General features: G+C 52.5%; 2 protein-coding genes across 4 annotated transcripts in view; one reads left to right on the top strand and one right to left on the bottom strand.

The window, feature by feature from the left end:
- The window catches only part of TMEM94 (transmembrane protein 94), a 51,994-nt gene extending 37,217 nt beyond the window's left edge, over positions 1-14,777 (top strand). For 2 of the 3 annotated variants that reach the window (XM_075518860.1, XM_075518858.1), the window contains 16 exons: positions 503-605; positions 1,861-2,078; positions 3,314-3,495; positions 3,696-3,834; positions 4,458-4,573; positions 5,476-5,575; positions 7,052-7,160; positions 7,699-7,888; positions 8,457-8,534; positions 8,939-9,024; positions 9,591-9,672; positions 10,008-10,162; positions 10,483-10,577; positions 11,685-11,778; positions 12,029-12,199; positions 13,048-14,777. In XM_075518860.1, coding sequence (XP_075374975.1) covers positions 503-605; positions 1,861-2,078; positions 3,314-3,495; positions 3,696-3,834; positions 4,458-4,573; positions 5,476-5,575; positions 7,052-7,160; positions 7,699-7,888; positions 8,457-8,534; positions 8,939-9,024; positions 9,591-9,672; positions 10,008-10,162; positions 10,483-10,577; positions 11,685-11,778; positions 12,029-12,199; positions 13,048-13,120 — 1,991 coding nt within the window. In that variant the 3' untranslated portion in view covers positions 13,121-14,777. The remainder of the gene's footprint in view (positions 1-502; positions 606-1,860; positions 2,079-3,313; positions 3,496-3,695; positions 3,835-4,457; positions 4,574-5,475; positions 5,576-7,051; positions 7,161-7,698; positions 7,889-8,456; positions 8,535-8,938; positions 9,025-9,590; positions 9,673-10,007; positions 10,163-10,482; positions 10,578-11,684; positions 11,779-12,028; positions 12,200-13,047) is intronic. The other variant, XM_075518859.1, reaches the window with a different exon arrangement.
- A 1,837-nt stretch (positions 14,778-16,614) lies between these two features.
- CASKIN2 (CASK interacting protein 2) overlaps positions 16,615-25,856 on the bottom strand; it is a 35,750-nt gene continuing 26,508 nt past the window's right edge. The window contains exons 9-21 of the mRNA XM_075518857.1: positions 25,661-25,769; positions 25,249-25,343; positions 25,050-25,167; positions 24,624-24,806; positions 24,069-24,190; positions 23,514-23,595; positions 23,308-23,402; positions 22,976-23,086; positions 22,760-22,861; positions 22,367-22,505; positions 19,848-22,022; positions 19,407-19,725; positions 16,615-19,151 (exon numbers count right to left, since the gene is read on the bottom strand). Of these exons, the coding sequence (XP_075374972.1) occupies positions 19,055-19,151; positions 19,407-19,725; positions 19,848-22,022; positions 22,367-22,505; positions 22,760-22,861; positions 22,976-23,086; positions 23,308-23,402; positions 23,514-23,595; positions 24,069-24,190; positions 24,624-24,806; positions 25,050-25,167; positions 25,249-25,343; positions 25,661-25,769 (3,747 nt within the window). The 3' untranslated portion in view covers positions 16,615-19,054. The remainder of the gene's footprint in view (positions 19,152-19,406; positions 19,726-19,847; positions 22,023-22,366; positions 22,506-22,759; positions 22,862-22,975; positions 23,087-23,307; positions 23,403-23,513; positions 23,596-24,068; positions 24,191-24,623; positions 24,807-25,049; positions 25,168-25,248; positions 25,344-25,660; positions 25,770-25,856) is intronic.

Genomic DNA, 25,856 nt, shown 5'->3' with positions numbered 1-25,856 from the left:
ACTTGAATGGAAGGTATTCAAGAGTAGCTCTTACCCTTTAGATCCATGCCTGGCCTAAAATTGCATGCACTTTTCAGTGTAGGCAGACTTTGATCCCCATAGGCTCATAACTGATGCTTGTACTCATGAGAAGAGGCACACAGGAGTATCTTTTCTTTTGCTGCATTGGATACAGGAGCAAAATATTATCCCACCTTCTGTAGGAGCAGGATTGTTACACAGTGTAAGGGGAGAACAGGAACTGACTACGTGACTCACATTTTATCACAGCCTTGTTTGAACTCACGGTTAGACAAATAGCAGCTGAATGCATATCATCCAGTCTTGAATAATTTCTCGATGGAGACTGAAGACTTTCAACAGAGGGAAGGGGATATCTGGAGTGCATCAAGGCAGCTTGCGGGAACACTCGCTTTTAGCATATAAGGGAGCAGTTGGTATGAGATCCCTTTCCTGGGAGCCAGTATATGTGATGCTGACTCATTGTTCTCCTACACTTCAGGCACTGAGCAGATGTTTTCTCATGGGACAGCTGACATCATCCTCGAGGCCTGCACGGACTTTTGGGACGGTACCGATATCTACCCCCTCTCTGGCTCTGACAGGTGGGCAGCTTTGTCATTTGCTGCATTCAGGAGCTCCAGATAAATTGCAGAGGGAACCTGGTCACTCTTTGTTAAAATTTCCTTTACTGATGCTTGTTAAGCTATTTAATAGAAGCTTCAAGTAGGTTATGAACATGAGCTGTCTCCGCTTATAATTAATTGTTATAATTATAGCAATGTAAGAAATTAGATAGCAACAAGCAATCTGTTGGACTGTAAGACTAAGCCACTTCTTACTGTATCTGTTAACATATTAGCCTGTTATAAGTGGACTCTGACTATGTAGTAGGACCATGAATTATAATCAGGTCATATGCTGGTGGCAGAGAATTTTTTTTGTTGTTCAAGACAAATGCCTTGTCTTACATGAAATGCAAAGTGATGAATTCTACCTGCTGTTGACAGCTTCAAACCAGTCCGCCACAATGCATCACACCCTTTTAGTCCTGCTGCAATATCTGACAGTGTCTGTTGCATTTTCATCTATAGGCTAAATTTCTGTTCCTGCTAGCAGAGCAGACCAGTAATGTTTAGTTTCATTGAATAGCAGCACATTGTTCTTCTAAGTCTGCTTATCCTCAGGTGTAAGAAAACTCCTACTGGTCCTTTTTGGAATATTTATCATCTTAGAAGCCAATGAAAAGTCCCATGTATAGTCTAATTTGTTACCTTTGTGAGTTCAACATAGAGAAGGTACTCTACATTATTCCAGTGACCGAATATTGAGTAAACAGCAACTTCACATACAGGTCCTGGGACCCAAACTCTGAAAGGGGATAGGAGAAAAGTCTGTTACTGTAACTATCTCTGCCATAGATTTTGTCATATTGTCAGAGTTGTCAGTTCCTTCCTTGGCATTTATCTCCCTACAGATAAATTCTCTCTGATGAATTAAGCTTCTGCTGTCATGGAGTGAACTTCCTTGGAGTCATCTGGCAGCCATATAGAGCATATTATATTAATAAGTGTATTCAAAGAGTACTGTGTTCATACTCATCAATCTGTCTGGTGAGCAAATGGAAACATTCACCACTGCCCCTGTTGGAATATGTGGGTTTTGTTGCCCTGTAGTGCCTGCAGCTTAGAGAATGCAGAAACAATAAGGAAAGGCTTTGTCAGAGTCTTTGACCACTCCTCATGGAATACATTTTTCCAAATACCCAACTGGTGATTTCTACATTGAACTACAGTGTACGTTGTCAGAAATGCAGCACGTTTCTGCTAACTTTGTCTGTTTTTTGTCTCTTCCACATAGGAAGAAGGTCTTAGATTTCTATCAGCGAGCCTGCCTCTCAGGGTACTGTTCTGCCTTTGCATACAAGCCAATGCATTGTGCCTTGTCCTCCCAGCTCAATGGCAAGTGCATAGAACTGGTGCAGGTCCCTGGGCAGAGTGCTATCTTCACATGCTGTGATCTCCCTGGAACGACTCCCATTAAACAGAGCAGTCGGAGGAATAGCTGGAGCTCAGATGGTATGTGTCTTCTGTGCTGTCTATAATAAGGTCTGCTTCTGGGCTTTCTTTCTGATCAGTCTAGAGCTGTAAGAACATTGTTATTCAGAGTAGCAGATGGAAACTGAGAACTAAGGGTTTCTGAAGTAGATGCATTTCCAGAGGAAGTAATGATGTAGCAGCTGGTAGGTATGTTTCTAGTTAAGGTATTGAAGCTTGCAGAGAAATTCTTCTACTTGTGGGAAGTCTGTTTCTTAAAGCAGGCAGCTGAGAGTCAAGACTTCTGGGTATTTCGATACTTGGTTTTGTCTAATTTGTCTAATTTTATGGAAATCACATATGTTGGGTTTTTCAAATGAATTAAATGTATGGTGGTATGTGACTATTCTTCCTTGATGGATTTTGTTGCTGTGCTGAAGGAACTGATTCCCACTAGGTGAATTGTACATCTCCTCCAGAACAGCAATGGAAACTGAGAAATAAGCACTTACCATTACATAGCCTCCAGGAGGCTCTTTTAGAAAACCAGTCTTAATCTCTTTCTGCCTTGGTCTCCCATTCTGTAAAATGTGAATAATAGGGTTTCCAACAGCTGGGAGGCAGTTGTGACTGTTTTCAAAACACTTTTCAGTCCCACCTGTGGCAAGCTTTGTAATTGTGTGAAGTGTTTTATTATTTTGTTCCTCATGCTGCTGCAGCTCCCATTCACCACAGGCTGATCTGGTGATGGTGAAGGAACCCTGTCAAAGAGCCTTTGCAGGCTCTTTGGGAGTGTCTGCAATGTCACTGGAGGGAATATGATCCAGTTCCTTTGCATCAGCCCCTCATACTCTGATGCCACTCTGCCTCAGCCAGACTCGCCATGTTGTTTAAGCACAGTATGATGTGTTTAAAATGCACATGTGAACATTATGCAGCATACATCCTTTACCTTTCTGCCCCAGTTCCTTGTGACTGATCCCTGTCTTCTGTTTTGTATTTCTCCTTTCCATGCTCGCTATTTCACACTTCTATTCTTGGTTGCATATGTGGGGATGTCCTGAAACTGTTTCTGTGATTGGGTATGCTGGGACAAATGGATGTCTCTTCATCTTTCTTCCTCTGTGTGTGTGTGTATATCTGCATGCTTCTGTGTATCTGGGTACTGTATCCTTGGATGTTATCTTGGTGGCCTCTCCCACTATGTGTGCTGTTGTCTGATGCACATGTGGCCCCTTGTGTCTCAACGTGATTGCATGTTGTTTGCATGCCTGAAGAAGGGATTGGGGAAGTGATGGAGAAGGAAGACTGTATCCAGGCTCTGAGCGGACAGATCTTCATGGGAATGGTCTCATCTCAGTATCAGGCCCGTCTTGACATTGTCCGCCTCATTGATGGACTGGTCAATGCCTGCATTCGTTTTGTCTACTTCTCCCTGGAGGATGAGCTCAAAAGCAAGGTAAGCTGTCTTTGCTGAACCCCCTGAACTTGCATGTCCCCTGGTTGTCTGACTGGACAGTTTAGCTCCAGTGCAATCTAAGGTTAATCTGATTCAGCTAGCTAATGGGTCCAGAAGGTACCTACACTCCAATATGGCATTGGTCTGCAATACTCTGGCCTGGGCAGCTACACTAAAATCTTTTGTCTGCTCACCTACAGGTGTTTGCTGAGAAGATGGGTCTTGAGACTGGCTGGAATTGCCACATATCTTTAACACCTAATGGTGATGTGCCTGGCTCAGAGATCCCTCCCTCTAGCCCCAGCCATGCTGGCTCTCTGCACGATGACCTACATCAGGGTGAGAGAACTGCGCCTAAGCCACTTTGAATGCCACGTGTTTCCTGGATGGTTCTTTTAAACCCATTCATAGGTTCCTGTGTCCTCACCAGATACCTGATCCTTCAGAGCTTTGAGCACAAAACTGGATGGGCCTGAGGTGTGTGTGTGTGTGAGCGAGAGCGCCTTACATTTATAGCCTTTCTACCCACTCAGTACCGCAGTTGTTGGAAACAAACATCCTTCTGTGCACCAGCTGTCATGATTTTACAACTGCTCATTAGTGCTTTTGGTTCTTGCTGGGGCCCTGGTCAAGCCACTGAGGGTCTCTTGCCTGTGCATTACTCTTTTTTCTTACTTCAGGTGGGATTTCTTTACTCTCTTCTTCCCCTAGCAGAAGAAAGAGAGCAGAACAGATAAACTATCTTGTCTCAAAAGAGCAGAGACTAGGCTCACGTATCTCCATCTGAGCAGATTAGTCATCTAAAAATACTGCATTTTAGATGACTGAGTGGGATCCAAGTGTTGCTAACCTAGAAAATCAGGCCTCACGTCTCCTGGCTTCTGCAGCGCCACGTGAATATACCATGTGGGTGGCAGAAGCAGGTTTGTGCTTATTGTTTATGCTGCTTCTCTCTGCTCCAGTTTCTCGAGATGATGTGGAGGGGCTTCTGCTGATGGAAGAGGAAGGGCACTCAGATCTCATCAGCTTTCAGCCAACAGACAGTGATATCCCCAGCTTCCTGGAGGACTGTAACAGGGTGAGGCCCCCTTTCCCTACACTCCTTGTGCTGTTGTCATGGTCAGCAGTATCACCTCATTACTCCCAGAGGGAATTCCTCTTCAAAGCAGATTGATTGACTGGTTTGCATTGGGACTCCTGATTTCCCCCACCCTCTTCCAGCTTGTTATCTAGAACCTGGGAAGTTTGGGATTCTCTCAGTTAATCACTTTTGCTGAACAGGTCTTTTCTTTGGAGTTTAGGAATGGAGATGATAACACATGGGGTAGCCTTGAGACCTGCATCTCAGTCTGTCTGGGTCCGCTTCCCATGTGCTGAGTAGGGAGTGGGAATGTCCCCACATTCCATGCAGACAGAATAAACTTTGTCTGTCCTCCAGCTGTGAGCCATGGCTGGTACTGCCCGGTAGTCAGAGTGCGGGACAAGCTCTTCCTGCCTCATAAAGAACTCAGACATGCTCAGCAGAGGTTACAGGAATATCAGAGATAGATGCAGATTAAAAAACAAAAAAATCTCTTAGGCCTGGTTTTAGAAAGCAAGAACCCTTCCCTTGCTGTGTGTTGATATGGCTGCAGTTGAAATACATCTAGTTGCTGGGAGACAGCACATAGTCTCTGACTAGATTCTCCACACAGGTAAAAAGTCCTTAGAAATCCTTGAGCACAGGTTTATCATGCTGATCTTACAAACCATGATGGTGAGCACAGACAGCTTGGCATGTCAGTGTAGAACTTCAGCAGAAGACTTTTTACAGTGGCTTGGGAAAGCCAGCTTCTGCCTGCAGGGACATAAATTTGTATCTGATTTTGAAGTTGCATAATTCTGGGAATCATAATTCTCATTTCAGCAGTTCCCTCTGACATGCTTCTCCCTCACACACACACACACTCCCCTGCTTAGTCTCTTCCTTCTCTTTTTCAGGCCAAACTCCCACGGGGGATCCACCAGGTGAGACCTCACCTGCAGAACATAGACAATGTGCCTTTGCTGGTGCCCCTCTTCACAGACTGCACCCCGGAGAGTAAGTGGCACAGAGCCTGGGTCTGTCCTACTACTGCCCGTGAATACCTTCCCCATCCATTTGCTCTGGCTCATCTGGGTGTGGACATGGGTGAAGGGAAGGGGATATAGTCCAGAAATCTAGAAGAGCATTTTGATATTAATGAGCCTCTATTACTACTTGTGGGAAGCCAGGTGTTAACTTCGTTTTAATGCAACTGTTCCCTAGCTACAGAATTGGGCTAAGAACCACTCCTTTCAATTTGCATCCATAAGAGACACAAAAGCAAACATCCAACATGCTGTATTTTTTTTATTAAATAGGCATTATTGGTGTGCCAGGAGACTTTGATCTCTGCTCACAACCCTCACTGCCTTATATAACTTGGAAATCACTTCCCAGAAGTGTTTTCCTCTGGCAGTTGCTGTTAACACCTTCTGCTGCTTTGCAGAGTTTTTGATTGCAGAGACCAGAAAGGACAAAATTTCTTTATCTCTCTGAGAGATACTATTTTATCTAAGAAAGGGGCTGAGTGCTCAGCTGGCTAATACCTGTCCAGTCTACAGAAAACGTACTAAGCTTCTTAATAATTTGGCATTTTAGGTACCTCTGGGCACAGTTTACAGTGCCAGTGAGAACCAGTTACAGCCCAGTCTGCCTAGGCATTCAGTGCCCAGTAGATTTCCTCTCTCTTTTTGACAAAAGTGGCAGTTCCCTACTTCATCTAATCCCTCACTGTGCTGCAGATCTGGGTGCACCAGTCATTTAGATAAGTTGTTTACACAGGAATCTGCAGAGGTTAGGTTTGGGGTTTTTTTGCCTGGAGCATTCTAGAAAATTCATATACACACAGAGCACTGTGCACAGAGCTACAGAAGAAAAATCAGATCAAACACCAGCTTTGATTTAGAGGCCCCGGGAGGATGTTGATAAAAAGATTGATGAAGGCTGGAGGTAGCAGTGGGAGTACAGGAACAGGGGCTGGCTCTGAGTATGGCTAAGTGTGGCACTGCTTTTTGAGTGGTTTGTTATATTCCCTCTGTTCCTTTAGACTTGGAACAGTAGCGATGTGCTGCTGAGCAGAATTTAAAATTGTGTATTTATTTTAGGTTTGAATTATTTAGGTTTATTTAATTTCTGCTGTTTTCTAACAAGACCATTTGATGCTGAAGCCATCTGTATTATATACCCAGGCTATACCTACAGCTCTGGTCTGAAAGAGATGTACTAGAGATGCAAATCTCTGGGTCACAGTTCTGTGAATCACAGCTCAGTTCCTGGAGGAGACAGGTACTCCGGGCACTTGGACTGCAATTAATTAGCTATCTAATTGTGTACTTTGACTTTGGATCTCACTATACATGACTGATGAATATCAGTTGGGGTAATTTTAAAAGATCTGACTGCTTGTTATCCAGACTGGAAAGGGTGTGTGAAACACTGCATCTTTGTGTGCATGAGATAATGCACTGTGTTTCTCCTTCTGTCCCTTTGCAGCCATGTGCGAGATGATCAAGATCATGCAGGAGTACGGGGAGGTGACTTGCTGTCTGGGAAGCTCTGCCAACCTGCGGAACAGCTGCCTCTTCCTGCAGAGTGATATCAGGTGGGGCAGGATCCAGACTCCTCCAGCTGCCTTTGCCTTGATCTTAGTGAGTGCCCAGCCATGGGTCACACCCATGTGCAGGGTAATGCTCAGAAGTGCTCTCTCCATTATTAGCTGCATTTGTCTCCATGAGGGACATTTGGGTGGTGTTGGATGGGATGATTACCTAGATCCCTTGACACACAAAGATATTTCCCTCCATCTTTGAAAGGAAGCTGTTACTCTTGCAGGCTCAACTATTGTGCACCAACTGGCATTACAGATGCTTCTCGTTGGGTGAAAGAGTGGAACTGCCCCTCTGGATCAACCAATTTGTTGACCTTGAACCACAAACCTACATATGTTCATTATTTCTTTGGGAATAACTGAAAGTCTAGGGAGATTGATCCTAGATTCATGTCACAGCTCAGGACTTCTCTACCAGCAAGGTAGATAGAGGTGGCACAGCACAGCATGATTTACAAGCTGGACTGCAGTGAAACATAGTTTCTCCTCTGGGATGAGGACTTTCGCTAATGCTCCTGTGTTGTCCTTGCAGTATAGCACTGGACCCTCTCTACCCATCTCGCTGCTCCTGGGAGACTTTTGGCTATGCCACCAGCACCACCATGACTCATGTCTCTGATGAGCTCACCCCGCTGCAGCTCTCAGGGCAACTCAACAGCCTGCCTTGCTCCATGTCCTTCCGCCAAGAAGAGAGTACCAGCATCATCAGGCTTATAGAGCAGGTAAGCCAGGCATGTCCCCTCTCTAGTACTCACCCCTCTGCCTGCAGCTCACAAAGAGCAAAGCCAGGAGTTGATGTAAGCATTCTTGTTGAGTTGCCCACAGTAAGCTGCCAGCATTAGCTTTGCTCCTGTCTCCTGTCCTTTGTTCAGGAAGCACAACAGAGATACTCTTCCTGCCTGGCCCTACCAGTCCAAGGTGTAGGGGGTGGCTTGGAAATGGTGCCTTGTGGCAACAGACCATGAATATTGTTCAACTGGATAAAGTATAAACTTGCAGAGATGCCTAGCCAGACAACAATGCAATGCTAGGGAGAAATGACCTCCAGAAACCTCCAGAAAAGCCAGGAGGTTTAAACAAACCTTACGCCTTGGCTAAATTCTGCCTTTCCTTCACAACCTCTACATCTAGGCAGCAGACCTCCCCCTTTTGCTTACAATGTGTCCAGATCCTCTTCCCTCCCACTTCCCCTGCAGGCCTCATGTTCTGCCCCTGCCTGCCAATAATTGCTCTTGGCTGATAACTGCTCCCATCACAGTGAAGGCTCTGAGGGCTTGTGCTTCCTTCCAGGCCAGGCATGCAACGTATGGGATCCGCAAGTGTTTCCTCTTCCTGCTGCAGTGCCAGCTGACCTTGGTTGTCATTCAGGTGAGTCCTGGCCTGGCCAGGGACAGCATTTAGCTCAGAGGACAGGAGTGCTAACACAGATATGGGTGGCTGCAGTAGGGCAGCCTTGCGAGAGAAGAAGGTGGCCTTCAGTCAGGTTTACACAGCATGTTTGGGGAAGTTACAGACAGAGACTATGTGATCTCAGCCTACATTGCACCTTCTCCCTGACCCTTCTACAGAGGTTTCTTTCCAACCTCTTTTTCCCTGGAGAAAAGCATCCCCTGCGGCACCTGCCCCAGCAGCCTGGAACATGTGGAGACGCTGTGCAGTGGCAGCCTAGTTACAAGCACATCCCAGTGTTTTGGGGGAGGATGGTGGCATCTTGGGTAACAATCCTGTCCTAGCACTGCTCACACTCTTCACTTTGGATTGTTCCTGTCCAGTTCCTATCCTGCCTGGTGCAGCTGCCCCCCATCCTCAGTACAACGGACATCGTGTGGCTCTCCTGTTTCTGCTACCCACTGCTCAGGTGAGTCTGTTGGACAGGGTGGAATCTCCTGCCTCCCACCCACAGGATGCACAGACCAGTCCCCCAGCCTCACTGTGTCCATGTTAAAAGAAAGCTGACATCACCCACAGCATGCTAAGAAGGCTGCAAGGATTATTCCAAGCACCTGCTTTGACAAGGTGCTTGGAAACACAAATAGGAGCATTTGTGTACTACTGTGTTAGTCCTGCCTGCTGTCCGAGAGCTGCTATATCTTGTGGCTTGAACCTCCAACTGAAAATCATCTTCTAATCCTGATACTGTTGCACTGGCTGGAGTGTGATGGAGACCCTACGGTGTCAGGCAGAGGCCAAGGTACCATGGATGGGTTTTTCCCCATCACACATTTGGAGGTCACCTCTCTCCCTGTCTGCACCTGCCATGAATGACACCTTTTACAGAATATGCTTAACGCAGTGGCCAGATAAGTGCCAATGCTCCAAGCAGTCTGAGGAGGTTATTTATGTTCAAAATGTTAGACACAGACAAAAAAGCAATAGTTCTGGTGCCTGAACTTGTTACTAAGAGACTAACTTACCTTTCTCCAGCATCTCACTCCTGGGCAAGCCTCCCCACAGCTCCATCATGACCATGGCAACAGGAAAAAACTTGACTTCCATTCCTAAGAAGGTAGGTGGCCCATCAGATTAAAATTGTTCACACATTTTTCTCTTCTACTTTGTCCCAGTGTTGATGTGTAGCTGAGACCCTGTGCCTTCCCAGCTCCCTTGGTAAATTGATCCATGGCATGAGCCATGCTATCCAAAAGCCTGGCATGGACAAGATGGGAATCCCTTAGTGCCAGTATGCCCATAGGGCAGATCCACAGTGCAGCATCTCATCTGTACTACAGCTTGTCTTTTGCAGCCACTGATTCCCTGATGGTTCATGCGGGGGAGGTTGGGCCAGTGACATTGGGCCAGTGACATGCCCATGTCATCCTCCTGCCTCTCCCTTATTCACAGACACAGCATTACTTCCTATTCTGCTTCCTGCTGAAATTCAGCCTGACCATCTGCTCCTGCCTCATCTGCTTCGGGTTCACGCTGCATGAGTCCTGCAAAGAAGTGAACACTACCAACCTCAATCTCACAGCCTGCTCCTCCATCATGCTGCACAGGTGAGGAACTGAGCCTGGTGCACACACACCCCTCACCCTGCAGGGCCTGTTGCTCTTGCCCTTCCCAGGTAGGACTGATTCCCCTCTAACAAGCTTCAGACTCTTGCATGATGGTTATACAGAGGGCTGGGTGCTCTCCCTATAGCCTTGATAATTGCATCTTTGGGGCACTTGCTCACTGTTGCCTCCTGGTGCTAGGACAGCCTGACTCCAAGCTCACAGTTCTCTCAGCTGTCAGAGGAGAACATGGCACTGGTGGGAACAGGTCAGACAGTAAGTCCCCACTGTTGACTTCTTTCCTGTGTCCTCTCATTTTCTAGCAATGCTGATGATGCTCCTGACTGGTTTGGGACATTTTCCAATGCTCTTCTTGTAGCCCAGAAGCTCACAGCTGGCCTGATTGTTTTACACACAGGTAAGTCCCTGTTCCCAGATCCCCCTTCCCCACTCTGGGGGAAAACTTGCATCCTTTGCCTCTTTCTTTGCCCCCTATGCTAGAGCACAAACTCTGTGATAGAAGCAGACGCTGCAGCGGTCTCTCAGCACAGGCATAAAGCCCCTTGTCTTACTAAATACCCTAACAGATTAAAGACAGCATCTTCAGAGCTGATTCTGCCTCCTACCAGCTTGGTGAAGTGCTGATTCCTTTCCAGTCTCACCAGAAGAGCAGCATCCCTCTTTGCCTTTTTGTAAATCAGCTAGCAGCATCCTGCAGCTCTCCAAAAACATTCCCTGCCTCAGAAGTCCTTATATGCCTGCTGCCATTTTGTGAAGCACCCCATTTTCTTCCTCCAAACAGCACTGGTGCAGCTGTGACTACCCTGGAGCTGGAGGCCTTTTTAAACCCTCTGGAGGGTTTAAAGAGTCTCTGCTCCCTTTCCACCATGTCATGTGGTGCTGTGCCTTGGTGCCAGGCAGGGCATTGCATGTTGTGATGTGCGGGGTGTCCAGGCCAATAGAAACACTTCCTGATTTGAGAGGCAGCCCTGCTTTGGAGAGAGGTAGTGTTAATTATTATTTTATGTCCTTCAGATCACTGAGGCTGGGCAGGGATGCTCTGCCTGGCAGGTGGGAAATGCTGTTTTGAAGAGCCCAAGCAAAAGCTGAGCAAATGCTCTGTCCTGTGCAGACAGCTCTGGGTCTCTGGCTAAACATCTTTCTCTGGGCTGGAGCTTTCCACTGGTGCAGGCCTGCAGTCACCCAGAGACAAGGGCACCCTGCCCCCCGCTCCCTAGTTCTGGTCCTTTGCCTGATCTGCTTTAGCATGCCAGGCTGCGAACCAACCTTGGCATCCCCACAGTGAGTGATCCTGTGCAGTACTACTACTGCACTCCCCCCACCCTGCATATCTGGGGACTTGGAATTGCTGTGGGGAGTCTGGTTTGAAAGGAGCTTGAATGAAAAGTTGGTTTCAGGGACATAAACCCCATATACCTTTGGAGTAATATCTGTTGGTGTATATTATAAAGTGTTGTATCTGTGTGTGATGCTAAATAACCCCCTTTTCCATCTGTCCCCATAGTGTTCATATCCATCACCCACGTCCATCGCACCAAGCCGTTGTGGAAGAAGAGCCCCCTCTCCAACCGGTGGTGGACGCTCACTGTGGCTGTTGTGTGAGTATCCCCAGGCCCTGATGAGGCACTCCAAAATTCTGGAGGAAGGAGGGCTCTAGACCTGCTTCAGAACCAGTTTGCTGGTGCCAAGGAAAATGATAGTACATGGAAATTGATCTCCACTGCTGAATTGGTGAAGGGTCTCTGTTGTGAACTCAGGAGTGTTACATCTGGGCCCGAACCCTGATCTGCAGATCCTGGGAGGCTTGTTAGCTCTGCTGAGATTTCGTGTGTCTGTTTATGATCTTAGATTGCTGGGGCAAGTGGCACAGACTGTGCTGGACCTGAAACTCTGGGAAAACCTCAATTCTTCATTGACGTTTAACCACGTTTCCATCTCCCCGGTCTCATGGCTCCTGGGTTTTCTTTCCTTGGTCCTTGTTGTTATCATCAATGAGATTGTCAAGCTGCATGAAATCAGGTATGGGGGTAGTAGGGAAGATGGGGAGAAAGGGCTGGAGCCTCACTGCAGCCTGGCCTTGAGCTACAGAAAAATGATGCACAGGGAACAGGGTGGGGAATAAAAAGGAAAAGATGATTGCATTGTGTAAATCACCTGGCTATTGTGTGCAAGCTCATGTTCCACCTCTCAGAGAGGAAGTGCAGGGGAGGAAAGAGGGTCAGGGAAAGGCAGTGGCAGTGATTGGGAGCAGGAAGGGAGACCAAAATTTCCTTATCTCAAACCAATGAGAGGGAGACAGCCAAGGTCTATGAAATACCAGTATGGAATTGGAGAGGGCTGTTCTCTCCATCTTGTCCCATGAGGACAGAGAGGCATTGAATCACAGCAGAGGAAATATGTCTTCACACAGTGCCTGGACTGTGGGACTCATTTTCACGGGAAGTGGCTGAAGCCAAGAATTAGTAGCAGGCAAAGTGATTGGCTGTTCTTCCTAGCACAGGGAGCAGCTGGAGCTGGGAGTTAACACTAATGAGCATTGATTCAGGAAATGGGTTGGTGAGGAAAAGCAGTGGGGATTACAGGGAACCCTGGTGGGGACAGAGCCACTGTCTCTGTTCCTGGGAAGGGTTTCTGGACATTTCTCTGCTGTGTCTGGTGGCCCTGGAGATGGGACTTGGTTGGATGGGGAAGGACAGAGATGATGGGTTGCTCTCTGGATTTGATTCCCCTCCCAGGGTACCACAAAGCCCAGACCAGGGGCTTCCCTGCTTCTTGGGGCTGTGCAGCTCAGGAATCGCAGTGGGGCAGCCATGCTTGCCTTTCACCCTTCCACATGCTGACTCTCTTCTTTCTTCTGCCTTCTCCAGGGTCCGGGTCCGTTACCAAAAGAGGCAGAAGTTGCAGTTTGAAACAAAGCTGGGGATGAATTCACCATTTTAAACACTCCCAGCTCAAGTTTCCTGGAGCCAGGACCACACAGCTGCATCCTGCACTGGGAGAGTGGCTGCACCAAAGGCTCAGGGAGTTTTCCCTCACACATGCAAACCAGACAGCCTCCTTACAAAACTACATCAGAGCCTTCCAGGGGGCCCCAGGCAGGGCACTGCTATCAGGATCCCCCAGCAGGTATGCAGCCCCTCCCCAGCCTGCTAGGGTACTCTCAAGGGAGCCTGCAAGCTCTGGTGGCTGTTCAGGCTGCTCTTCCTTTATTTATTTATTACTAGAGGTTTTTGTTAGTATGGTGATGCTGAAATGAAGTGACTCCTTCCATCTGTGTGAGCAGATGGGTTTCCTGGACCTGGCAGGAGAATCTGGGGCCAGCAGGGGAGACATAGGGCTGCTGAAGCAAGAGATCTCTATTGAAACCCATTTTGTTTTTCCATCTCTGCGTGTGCCCCTGGATGATGTGTGTGTGCATGCCTGTGCATGCCCTCATCCACCTCCCTGTCCCTGTGTCCTAGGGCAAAGGAGCCATCTCTCTTGCAGCTCCAGGAGTGCTGGGTGCCAGGTGAGGACTGGAGCTTACATTCCCAAGGGGACACTGGGAAGGGTCTCTGGCAGGATGCTGGGAAGGCCCCTGCGATGGCCAAGCTGTGCCAGGCCTGCCCTCTAGCGTTGTTGCTGTAGCCATATGCCGGCTGTTAGAGTGCATCAAGAGAAGAGGGATGAGACGGGGCTTTAAGAAAAGCTGTCTGCATTTGACCCTAGTGATCTGGTGCAGAGTGAGTCAGGAGGGCAGCTCTGCCTGCCTGCCTGCAGGGAGTCGGCATGGCTCAGCTTCCTCCAGCCCTGTTGAACCAGGTCTTACCTGCTTTAACAACTCCCAGAGAGGTTTATAACTCCTCATTTTTGTGATTGGAATTGCTGTTCTGCTTCAGTAAAATGCCTGCTTGAGAGGGCCATAGCTAGAGATAAAACGTGAGACCTGCCTGTCCTGCTGTGGAGGGAGGGGGACATCTTTCCAGGCTGGCTGTCTGTATCTTGCAGTTGTGACTAACATGGAGCTGGTGGACGGCTCCTTTCCCAGTCTTGGGATTGTGCTGCATCCAGCACTTGCTCTCCAAGGCACAGGGAAACCCCCCTCATCATGTCTTTCCGTGATAATGTTTGGAAGTCTCTCCCTTCCATGCTGCTGCCCTCACATCTGTTCCCTGTTTTTCTGGAGGTCTCTTCTTCATTTGACTGGGGGAAACCTTCCCCTGAGGGCTGCCACAAACCATGATTTGCCCCAATGCAGCACACATGCTCTTGAGCTCTGAACAGACCCCAGCTGTACTGGGAACACTGGTGTCATTGTGGGCTGGCAGTTGAGGGCCACACAGGAGCACACAGGCTTAGCTACTGAAATACTTGCAGCTCATGGAGATGTTGACTCCCTTCCTAGTTCTAAAAACTGGCTAAAGCTCGTAAATCCAGACACTGTTTTTGCTCCCTTTACATTACAATATTAACACTACAAAATACAGCTGTTACTTCCCCTTTGGTACCCGAGAGTAACAAATGGCTGCTGGTCCTTCCCTGGCAGGCAGGGAGCTGGCTGGGAACCCTCAAGCTCTGCCTGGCTGCTCCACCTTGTCTTCCTTACATTTCAGCATAACCAGAGAGCATGCACACTACTGCGTGTCTCTAAGCAATACCCTTCTTCCTGCTGTGGGTCTGGTAGGAGAGCAAAGTGGGGGTACAGGCAGCCTCTGAGCTCTGCAGACAGAGGATGCTGGAGGGGGGCAGCTGAGGGTGCTCAGAGGTCTGGACCCTGTTCCTACAGCTGGAAAGTGGATGTTTAGATTCCATGCTGCTGGCAGGGTTGCATGGGATAGGGAGCCAGCAGCACACTGGGGAAACGTAGGGCTGCTTTCCTGCAACACAGCAGTATCAGGCTGCTCCTGCTTGCAGAGCGGGTTGGCCCACCTTTGCCAGCTAGGCTGAACTCTGCCTTCAGGGTTCCTGCAGAGCTGCCTGGCTCAGGGAGAGTAAGCTGCATCTTTCTCAGTCTCACTTAATTCACTAAATGCCAGCTCCAGATCCGTTACCCCTGGCACCTGAGAAATCAGCTTTGCTTTCTGATGCCAGGGTTGGCTAGCAGGTGGGATACAGTCTCCTCTGTGGCTGAGCTCAGCTGGAGTCAGAGGCAGCACCAAGCTGCTCACTGCTATTCCTGCAGAGCACCCCCCCGCCAACCTTAGCTCTTGCCCTGTGCCACTAACTGTTGTAGGTGATAAAAGGCAGCAGGTACCAAGGCTTCCTGCTGGCCACACCTTCCGCTAGAGGAGGCACCTCCAAGGTTTCCTTCTCTGGGTGATCACAAATGTTTATTTTCCTGCACCCTCCTTCCCCTGCTAGAGTTGGAGAGAGCCGAGGCGTATGAATGGAGCCTTTTGGATGGTCTTGCCAATGCCACCCTTCCCTTGGCCATTGAGGTATCTGAGGGTCAGGGTGCAAAGCGTCAGAAAGAAATTTCCTACATCAAGACATTTTTAAATGGTGTATATTTTATATTAAATTTTTTGGGATGTATGTAAAAATATTTGATTTATATTAAAACTTGTAAATTGTATAAAAAAAAACCAAAACCAAACCAAACCCAGACCCACACGCATCCAGTGTATGAACGGCAATAAATGATTGTCTTGGATAACACACACAGAGTGGGAGGGAGTTTGCACCCAGCAAAGCGAGGAGATAAAAATGTGTATGGCTGCTCGGGTCATAGGGTCCGAGTTACCTAGCTCACCTGTTGTAGGGACACAGCCTGAGAGCTTGATGCTCCTGGGACCCGGTCTGGGCACTTTTTCCCACTTTCTGCTCAGCTTTGGGCAGATCTGTCCAGCTCTGCATGCGTTTTCCTACAGAATAACAGTCTGGTTACCTTGTGGTCTCCTGGATCCCAGGCACAGCACATGTGGTTATTCCCAGGCACAGCACACGTGGTTATTCCCAGGCACTGCTTCAGTCGTGGCTGGTGGCACAGTTTGAAGCACTCTGAATGAAAGGTCAGGGGCGAGCTGGAACAGGCACTGCGAGCACTGGAGAAAAGCAGCATGGTGAGACGAGGAGGCCTGGGCTTCTTGTTCTGAGCAAAGCAGGACGTGGTGTCACTGTGGCCGCACTCTGATCACCAAGGAGGATGGAGGAGTGCTTTGCTTGGCAGGCAGGGGTAGCTGTGGCTTCAGACGTGCCCAAGCTGGGCAGTGGGGCACTGGAAGGTAGTGTTGGTCCCCAGTGCTCTCACCACATGTTATGCCATGGTTGTAAGACTCAAACTGAACATTAACCTCGCTGGAGGTGACAGCGGGACTCTTACCAGGGGAGATTATCTGAGGAAACCCAGATCTTAAGCACTCAAGGGGCAGGATAAAGCTGATCCTTGATGAACTTCAAACAGAGCAGGAGACAAGCTTGTGCAATTTGACACAAAGGAGACAACTAGGCAAAACTATCAAAAGGGTAAAATATGCCCCACTGTTTAATAGAATTTAGTCTTAATGGATGTTAGTGGAAAACAAAACACATGATTAACACAAACAGAGCAGATGGTTTAAAATCTGTTGTCAGTCTGGTGATTACACGGGCTATTTTTTCCCCTCACTGTCTTGCTGCACGGAGCAGGTGCAGCCGGGGTCAGTTAGTCCCAGTTGCAGCGTACATAACTTACATACCATACAGTAGCTTCAAAATAGAGATCTAGAGCTTAAAAAATAAGCATTCTTCTGCAAAATCAAATGTTTAATTCCCTTATTGACAACGAGAGCAGCATGGTGCTGCCCTCAGGTGGCTCAGACAGCGACAGCTCCACCCCAGTGTCCTCTTATCCCTGACCCTAGAGTACAAGACTTGCAGTTCTGGTTAGTAAATATATATAATAAATCACATTTAAAATATATACATTGGCCTTAAAAAAAACATTTACAGTTTATCAACACTGGAAAAAAAAAAACCTGGGCTTGTCCCAGGTTGACTCGTGAGAGTAAAAATCAGTTTTAAAAGGTTTCTGCAAACCTTTTGATAAAGTGCCACTGGTTGTAGCTATTTAAAAACAGTTGGGTCCATGATGTAGCACTTGCCTGTCAGACATGGTCATTTAAATACACTCAATGTGATGTATAAATCAGAGCAACCAACTAGCCAGAAGAGAAGTTGTCTTAACTGCCTCAAACTGACCTCAAGTCCCAGCCAACAATATTTTTTTTTTCGGGGCTTTTTTGTCTGTACTTTTCAGCCTAGAAGCCAGGCAGGCACCGCCTGCCCGCCCAGCCCATGGCACAACTGCCGCTCGTGAGCAGAGACCCATCCAGGTGGGCTCTGCTCACAGGGGCTGCTCCCTTTTCCGTGCAAGGGGACGAGGGGCTGCAAACAGTCCGATTCAGTCGCAAACTCTTAAAAGGATTGGGAAGCAACTGCCTCTTCAGCCACCTTCTCCCTTTCCAGTTTGGTTTTGCATTGGTGATTTTTTTAAAAAGGGGGGGATATGTGGATTTTTTTTTTTCTCCCCTTTGTTTGGAATTTTTGTAGCAAATGGCACATCAGTACAATCTTAGGTTCCCTTCTGGTGCTCTGATGCTTTCATTTGCTTGGCATGCTGAGTGCAAGCCAAGTTCGGGGCTCTTGGACATATTTAGACATGCACTACTAAACAGATCCTGCTAGAGAAATCTGTCTTCAAGCTATGCAGCCGTTCCTACCGCTTGGATGCGATGAACTCTCGCTGCTGTTCCCCTGCTGCAGCCGCGGGGCTGTGACTGCATCCAGCCCGTATGCACAGTAGCTGTTGCTGAGCTGAATTCACCCAGTGCACGCGGGGCCACCTCTCCCGCTGGGTTTTAGTGCTGCAAGGAAGCATCTCGCAGAGTCCCAAATGCTGCTACTGTTTAACAACGCTCACAGCGGGTTTTGTGCCAGCAGCTCCCCGCAGGGAGAGGGAGTGGGAAAAGGGACCATTTTCTCCCCAAAGAAGGGATAGGGGAGGAAAAAAAAAAGGGGGGGGGGGGGGGAGAAGCACTAACCACGCTGCTACTTCACCCTGGAAGCACCAGGGTGGTGGTTTGCGTAGGCACAGTGTCGGCAGAGGGCAGCCTCCATTTAGCAGCACAATCCAGTCAGACTGGCACAAATGCAGAGGCCTTCAGCGCTGCTATCACCATCCTCATCGCTCTGTGGAAGGGGCAGGTAGACCTCCATGTCCAGCAGGGCCATGGTGGAGCATCCGCTGCTTCGCAGGCTGTGCCAGCCCTGTCTCGAGGGATTTGTGGGTCCCACTGGAAGGATTTCGATCCACTTGGATTACACGCTGCCTGACGCTGACGCGTTTGGAAAAGCAACAAATAAAGCAGAAAGGTTCCTTCTCACTCCGCAAGCTGCCAAATTGCGACAAGCCCTGTCTTCTTTTAGCTGCTGTCAGGCCTTGCTGGGGCTGGGATCTGCTCAGTAAATAGCCAGCTCGGTGGTGGCTGCCCGGGGAGGTCTCTCCTTTGACACATTGTTGGCAGGGGATAAATAATAAGAGGCAGAACTCAGCAATGCAGCGGGGAAAGAGAAAGGTCCCTTGTGGAGGCTCCTCAGCTCTGTGCAAGGGAGCGAGGGCTTCTCCATGACCTCCAGGACCGCATGTACAGCCCCTCTGGGCTCTCCTGTTGCCAGTCTGGTGGGAAATGCCTGACCCCCTCGGAAACCAGCCCGCGGCCACACTGGCACGTGTGATACTGAGCCAGGGGTGAGCAAGGAGGGGCAGCTGTGTCCCCAGCCGCAGTGCAAAGTGCGGGGAGGGAGGTGGCTAGAGAGACCTGGAGGCACCGCTCGGTGCCAGATCCGCTCTTTCCCCCATCACGAGGGGCACTGGTGGAGCAGCTGGAGGCGGGGAGGGGAAGGAGGGAGCAAGCCTCAGTCCAGCATTGCGTCCAGCTGGTCGGCCAGGTCATCGAACATGTTGCTGATGTCTTCCAGGATGTTCTTGGCCGAGTGCACGGCCCCAGGGTGGCTGGGGAGGAAAGGGAGAGGGTCAAAACACTGCCTGAAGGCTTCAGGTGCTGATGGGGTAGGGTTGGCCAGGCTGGACCCGACCCTCCCGGTGGCAGCTGGAGCTCAGCACACTGCTGGACTCGAGCATGTGTGACCTGGTGTGGCACAGGCGTGTGCCCCTGAACAGCCCTTCACCTGCCCTCACTGGGGGCTTCCCAATTCTGCCTCAAGGGGCCCAACCCCAGCGTTTCCCTTGCCCCCAGTGCTTCCTCACCCCTCTGCCTCCTCCGCTGTGATCTTCTTCTCGGCCACCTGCAGCGCAGCAGCCAGGGTGGAGTTGGTCTGCTCCAGCCGCTGCTGGGCCAGGGCAGCCCCCGGGGCAGCTACCAAAGGCTTCACTGACACCTTGCTGCCTGCCTCCAGCGTCGGCGAGCTGGGACTGGCCAGGGACCCGATCACATCTGGCACTGCCTCGGTGGCTGCCCAGGGAGCAACGGTGTGGCGGGAGGGCTGCAGGACCTGCTGGTAGATGGTCTTTGGCCCAGAGAAGACTAGCTTGGTGGACGCCACGGAGGTGTGCTTGGCGGGGATATCTGCAAAGGAAGGGGACTTGTGGCATGCGGTGGCACACGTCCTCCTCACCTCCCGTACCAACCCAGGAGGGAGCCTCAGGCCCCCCCCACCACCTCAGAAACAGGCCCACAAGCCCACATACCTGGAGTGGGCGTCCTCACCACGGCGGTGCTGAGCAGCTCCGTGGGGCTGGAGGCTTTGGTGGGGCTTGGTGCCTTCTTGATCCCCTTCTCCAGTGACAAGATGCTTTTCTCTATCTCAGCAATCCTGAACTCCACGCTGTCGTCGTCAAAGGCGTCCCCTGCCAGCCCGGCCCGTGGCACCTGTGCCGGCACGGCAGGGCCCGCGATGCTCACTGCTTGGGCCTGGGCATACTGGGGCACAGGGCTGGCCCCCGCCTCAGCCTGCCCTGCCATGCTGAACGCCTTCAGCACCGCCTGCAGCGGCTCCCGCTCCCTGAAGCGGGGCCGGCGTTTCACCGTGTCTGACTCGGTGAGGTTGAACTCCAGCACAGGCGGCTCCTTGGCAGCAGCGGGCACCGCTGGCTCCTTCCCAGCAGAGCAGGGGTGCTCCACCGGCTGGGAACCGGGCTCTGCGTCTGGCACGGACGCGTCAGCCTTGGGGTGCCCAGTGGGCTTTGGCCGTTGTTTGATGGTTAAGTTGCCTTCTTCTGCAAAGGGGATGCACTCGCTGGAGCTGTTCTGGGAGGATGAGGAGGAGACCCCCGGCTTGGCCTCCTCCTCTGTGTCCGAGCAGGCATCCTCCCGCCCGCCCTGCGCAGCCACCTCCGTCATGGGAGCGCTGGGCTCACTGAATGTCCGTCTCCGTGGCTTGTTGCTCTCAAAGGGGTCCCTGCCAGCATCAGAAAGTGTGGTGCTACTGGTGTCACCACCATCATAGGACTCATCATCCACATTTGCCCCAGGGAGACAGTCCTGAGCCAAATGCAGTGGTTTTGGGGCCAGGAGGGGCTTGGGCGGGCTCGCCCCTGGCATCCCCTCCAGTGCAGCCGCCAGGCTCTTCACTGTCCTGCTGTGGCCAGTGTCACCGGGGCTGGCACCCACATCAGCCACATCCTGGTGGACTGTGGGCTGCCGCTCGGGATCAGGGGGCTGCTCGCTGTCTGCCTCGGCAGTGAGGGCACTGGAGACGGAGCTGAGGCGCTTGGGAGGTGGCGGCGGAGGGCCCTTGCGCTTGGCCCGGATGGCAAAGGACTGGCTGCGGGTCACCTTGGCATCTGTCTGCAGACAGGCCCGTGGCATCTGGCTGCGGCCCGGCCGCCGCGTCAGGGTGGCATAGGAGCCCAGGGTGCTGGTGGGTGCCCCCTCCTCCTCCTCATGCTCCCCATCCGACAGTGCGTAGCGGTTCAGGCTGTGCGAACGCTTCTTGTACTTGAAGCCTTCGCCCCCATTGTGCTGCTGCTCTCCGGCCTGCCAGGCATCCGGGGCTGCCCCAGCTGTGGGTGACACGGTGGGCAGCTCCGCGGGGCCACACTGGCTGTGCAGGTAGGAGAAGGCTTTTTGGGCCGACGTCTGCAGGCTGCTCTTCTGTCCAGAGGAGATGGAGGGGTACGGGTGCGCCAGGGTCTTGGGCTGCTCCGCTCCCAGGAGGGAAGGGACCGTTGGGGATTTCAAGGAGACGTGTGGGTACATGAAGACGTACGGGGCTGTCGCCTTGCTGGGTGTCTGGGGAGGGGTACAGGGGGTGACCGCTGGTGTCCCAGCACCTTTCTGAGCCACCGGCCGGGCGTACTGATCCATGCCTTCGGGCAGGTTCCTCTCCTTGAGAGGGCTGCCCCCGCCGCCATTGGTGTAGCCGATCAGCCCCTCGGGGGAGACGAGCTTCCCATAGGGCTCGGGACTGGGCCGTCCCGGCAGGCTGGCCGGGCTCTCCTTGCTGCGGGGCGGCATGCAGGACTGCCCACTGCTGCTGCTGCTCTCCCCGCTGCCCAGGCTTTCCTGCGAGGGGCTGGAGAGGTGCCGGGACAGCATGTTGTCCTGCGAGTGCCCCGAGCCCCGGGACCGCACCCCGATGCTCTCCTGGCTCCGCGACATCCCCTGGCTGCTCTTGATGCCGAGCGTCTCGTGGCAGCTGTTGGACATGGCTGTCTGGAGCTCGTAGCTGAGCTCACTGTCCTGGAAGGTCATCATTTTGGGGGTGTGTGGAGACTGGCACTCCCCGTTCTCCAGCGACTCTATGGTGACGATGTCCAGGGCACCGGGGACTTTGCGTCTTGCCAGAGTTGCTTCTGCTTGGTTGAGGCTTCTGCGGAGGTCTCTGAGCTTCTTGACAGCCAACATGATCTTCTTCTGGTGGCCTGCAGGAAGGTTGCAATAGGAAAGGGGCGTTAGGTTGGCTTCGGCCCCCAAGGCCTTTGTTTCCTGGCCAAGAAGAGCTGTGGTCATGTCACCAACCAGTGGCAAAGGCCTCCAGGTTATCCAAACCCTGTCTATGGGAGGAGACAAACTACAGCCAGCGTCCACCTGGCTGAGCCCGGCTCCAGCCTGCCAAGGGGAGTCCTTAGGGACAGCCATGAACTGCCCTTTCTGAGTGTGCAGGACATGCCTGCACCTCCCAGCCGAGGTGGGAGAATGGGGCATGGGGACCTGGGTGGGAAACTTGGCTGCCCTGGGCCACCCCAGCCCGGTGGCAGGGACTCACCCAGCTTATTGATGCCTATCTCTTGCAGATCCTCCCATGTCAGGTCCGTCACGATGGTGATGGAGTCGTAGCCGTTGTTCACCAGCTTTTTGTGGTACTGGGGCAACCCAATGGCACTGAGCCAGTCCATCAGGTCAGCCTGCAAAGAGCACGGAGACACTGCCATGAGCATTGAGGGATGGGCAGCACTTTCATCCATCCCCTCTCTGCTCCTAGCCACGAGACTCTGATTTTGGGGTCTCTCTGGCTGCATTAACGCAGGCTGTTGCAGCATGCATTTACTTAAAGACCCCCATCCTGTCCTGTCCTGTCCTGTCCTGGGGAAAGGTGGGTCTGAGAAGAGACCTGGGGAAAATAGCGTGCCGGACCAAAGCCCCAGTGCCAGGGACTCACCGGGATGTAGTTGGGCAGCCACTCGGCAATGCTGAGCTGCCCAATCTCAGTGGAGATCTTCTTCCTGTGGCCTGGTTTGGTCACGCCAATGGCTGTCAGATCCTAACACGAGTAAAGTGGGGCTGTGGTTAGCTGTGGCATGGGGAGCGCAGGGCAGTGGGTACCCACTGCTGCCAGGTCCGGTGGGTGCTGGCTGTGGGGAAGGAACTGCCTTACCTCTGGGGTCATGCGGCTGATGGTGGGGACATCGTAGCCAGCATTCAGGAAGTTGGCAGTGTACGACTCCAGCTGGAACTCACTCAGCCAGTTGTAAATGGCTTCTGCGTCCTGGAGAGAGGACGGGGCAAAGAGCAGCCTGTGAAGGTGGCTGCAGGGGCTGGAAGGACCTGGCCGCTCCAGGCAAGACAACAGGACCTCCTTGGGCAAGACCCTGTCCCCACCATCCCGAGACCCAGTCCACTGTGTCCCCAGTGCAGCAAGAGCTGGGCTGAGAGCCCCAAACGTGGCACTCCCACCCAGCACACCAGGTCCCCAGTTGGCCCAGTTACCTTCCCCTCGAGGAGCTGCTCAGGCCGCAAGAACTGGTGGGAGAAGACCCTGTCTTCAGGGGGGCAGCTACCTGGGGTCTGGTGGCCCTGTGGCCCTGGCAGAGAGGAGAAAGGAGAATGGTCACAGTGGCACTTGGGCAGCGAGCAGCCCCAGGGCCGGGGGGACAGCTGTCCCCAAGGCCCCATGGTGTTAGGACATCCCTCACCTGGCATGGAGGTCAACTGCCCATTGTGTGGCTCTGATCCCAAAAGCTGTTGCTGGAGGTCATCGCCGGTGGAGGGCAGCGGCTGTGAGAAAGGAGGAGTGAGCGGAGGAAGGACCTCCCTCCCTGTCCCCCGAGGTGGGTGTCAGGGTCTGCCTTGCATCCCTGGGAGTGGGGCAGGGGTCCCCACACTGGGCTGCCGGGCACAGCTTCACCTAGTGAAGGACTGGCCCCTTGCAAGAGATCTGGGCAGGATTTGGCCCAGGGCACCTTTTATCCTCTGAAGTGACACAGGACACAGTGGAGATGCTGTGTGGTACCAACCACAGCCTCCAGCCCCACTGGAAAGGGCCAGCTGTGCTGTGGGGGTCAACCGGGGACCCCCCAGGAGCATCTCCCCACAGTCCCAACAGTGAATACGTGTTTGGTGGGATGCTCAGCGCCTGCAGCCCCTCCTTCACTAGGAGGTGCAGGGGGTGATGGAAGGTGCTGGGGCTCCATCTCCAGCCCAAGCCAGCCTGGGGGAGCAGCACAGGGGGAACAGGGACTGGCACCTACCCTGGCGTTCTCAATGAGGATGCTGGTGCTCTGCCCATTGGTGCCCTCGGTGCTCTGGCCGCTGCCAGCACTGCGGATGCTGCCGATGCTGCCCTCGCTGCCCACGCTGTTCCTGTCTCCTGCTGCTTGGGGCAGGCGGGAAGGCCATCAGCAGCGCCCTGGGATTAGGGCTGACACAGGGCACAGAGGTCCCTGGCAGGGACCCGCGTGCCAACGCAGTGACACCAGTAAAAAACAGCCTCCCGCGAGATGCCCCCAGCCACAGACGATGCATCGGTCCCTCCCACCTCCCGGCATGCATGGCACAGAGAGGGTGGCCTGGGCTGGCAAGGGATGCACGAAGGGGACATAGGGACGCAGCCTGGCCAAGGACACAGGGAGGAAAGGGGCTGCTCTACGGGCTCCCCAAAACTCCTTTCCCTGTGCCTGCTCTCTCTCGTCTGTTTCCCCACCAGGAGGTGGAAGGAGAGTCTCCCCCTGTGTCCCCCTGCGTGGGCAGGGCTGGGGACAGGGGAAGGTCCCCAGCCCCTCTCCCTCCCCAGCTGCACCCCTGACCTGAGCTGTCAGGGCCCGGGGCCGTCCGGGTTAGGGTGAGGTGGCCATAGGCCGCTGGGACGCTCGGGGCTGCCTGGTGAGGACACTCGTCGGGGAGGTGCTGCAGCCCGCCAGCGGGGGCCGGGAGGGCCCCGGGGGGACCCTGGCGCTGGTGCGCAGGCGCCACGCGGGGGACAACCATGCCTGCATTCAAAGACAAAACACGCGTGGTCAGAGCTTGTGCGGGAGGCAGGGCGGGGGGATATCTAAGCCTCAACCCCCAAATTGCCACCCCACCGATGGTGCAACCCCCTGTGCCCACCCGAGTCCTTCTCTTCCCCCCTAGCTAGCCAGGGCTGCAGGGACCTGTCCTACAGGAGGTGCCGTGAAGGCTGGGATGGTTTCACACAGAGGACTGTCCCCGGCATGCCCAGGACAGCCACTGACCTGTTCGCTTGCTGATGACTTCGGCGATGGAGGGGGGAAAGTACCCAACCCGATCGGTGCCTTTCTGAGCGTCATGGATGTGCCCCTTCCATCGCCCATCTGGATGCTGCTCCAGGACCTGCCGCGGGGATGAGAGGGACAGGGTTGGTACCTGGGGCTGTGGCGGGGCAGGGGGACTGGGAGCAGGGCACAGCCTCACCGTGATGACGTCTCCTGCCCGTACATTGAGAGCAGTTGGGTCATGGAGGTTCCAAAAATCCTTCAAAGCTCGGACCTTCAGGATTCCTGATGCCTCTGAAGACAAGGGACAGAGGGAAGAAAGAAGGTGCCAGAGCGCAGAGGGAAAGAGAGCAGTGTGGGGAAGATGGAGGGAGAAAACAAGAGTGAGGAGAGGGGAGAAGAGAACATTAATACTGCAGGAAATACTCGATCCCTGGACATTGCCCACACGGAGGATGGGGGCATGCCTGATAGGACTGGGATGCTGACACTTGCAGCCAGCCTGGTTTAGGCTGTTCAGGAGGAGCATTGGGAGCCCCAGGCAGGTGCCGTGGGGAAGAAGCCCCTCACAGTACCAGGCAGTGCCCGGCCATGCGCCAGCCCCACCTCACCTCTCAGCAGCTGCTTGATGTCCTTGCTGGCATGCGAGGTGGTGAACTGGTTCACAATGTCCAGCGCTGTCTGGTTGTAGGTGTTCCTGATGTTCACATCAACGCCACCCTGCCCAGGAGGGGACGGGGTCAGGGACAGACCCTGCAGCTGCCGCCGGACCCACAGGGAAGGGGGTGACGGCCAAGCCTCAGGGGC

The sequence above is a fragment of the Mycteria americana genome, chromosome 16 (assembly GCF_035582795.1).
Source record: "Mycteria americana isolate JAX WOST 10 ecotype Jacksonville Zoo and Gardens chromosome 16, USCA_MyAme_1.0, whole genome shotgun sequence".
NCBI lineage: Eukaryota > Metazoa > Chordata > Aves > Ciconiiformes > Ciconiidae > Mycteria > Mycteria americana.
Note: the sequence above shows the minus strand (reverse complement) of the source record. Positions and strands in the feature narration are given on the sequence as shown.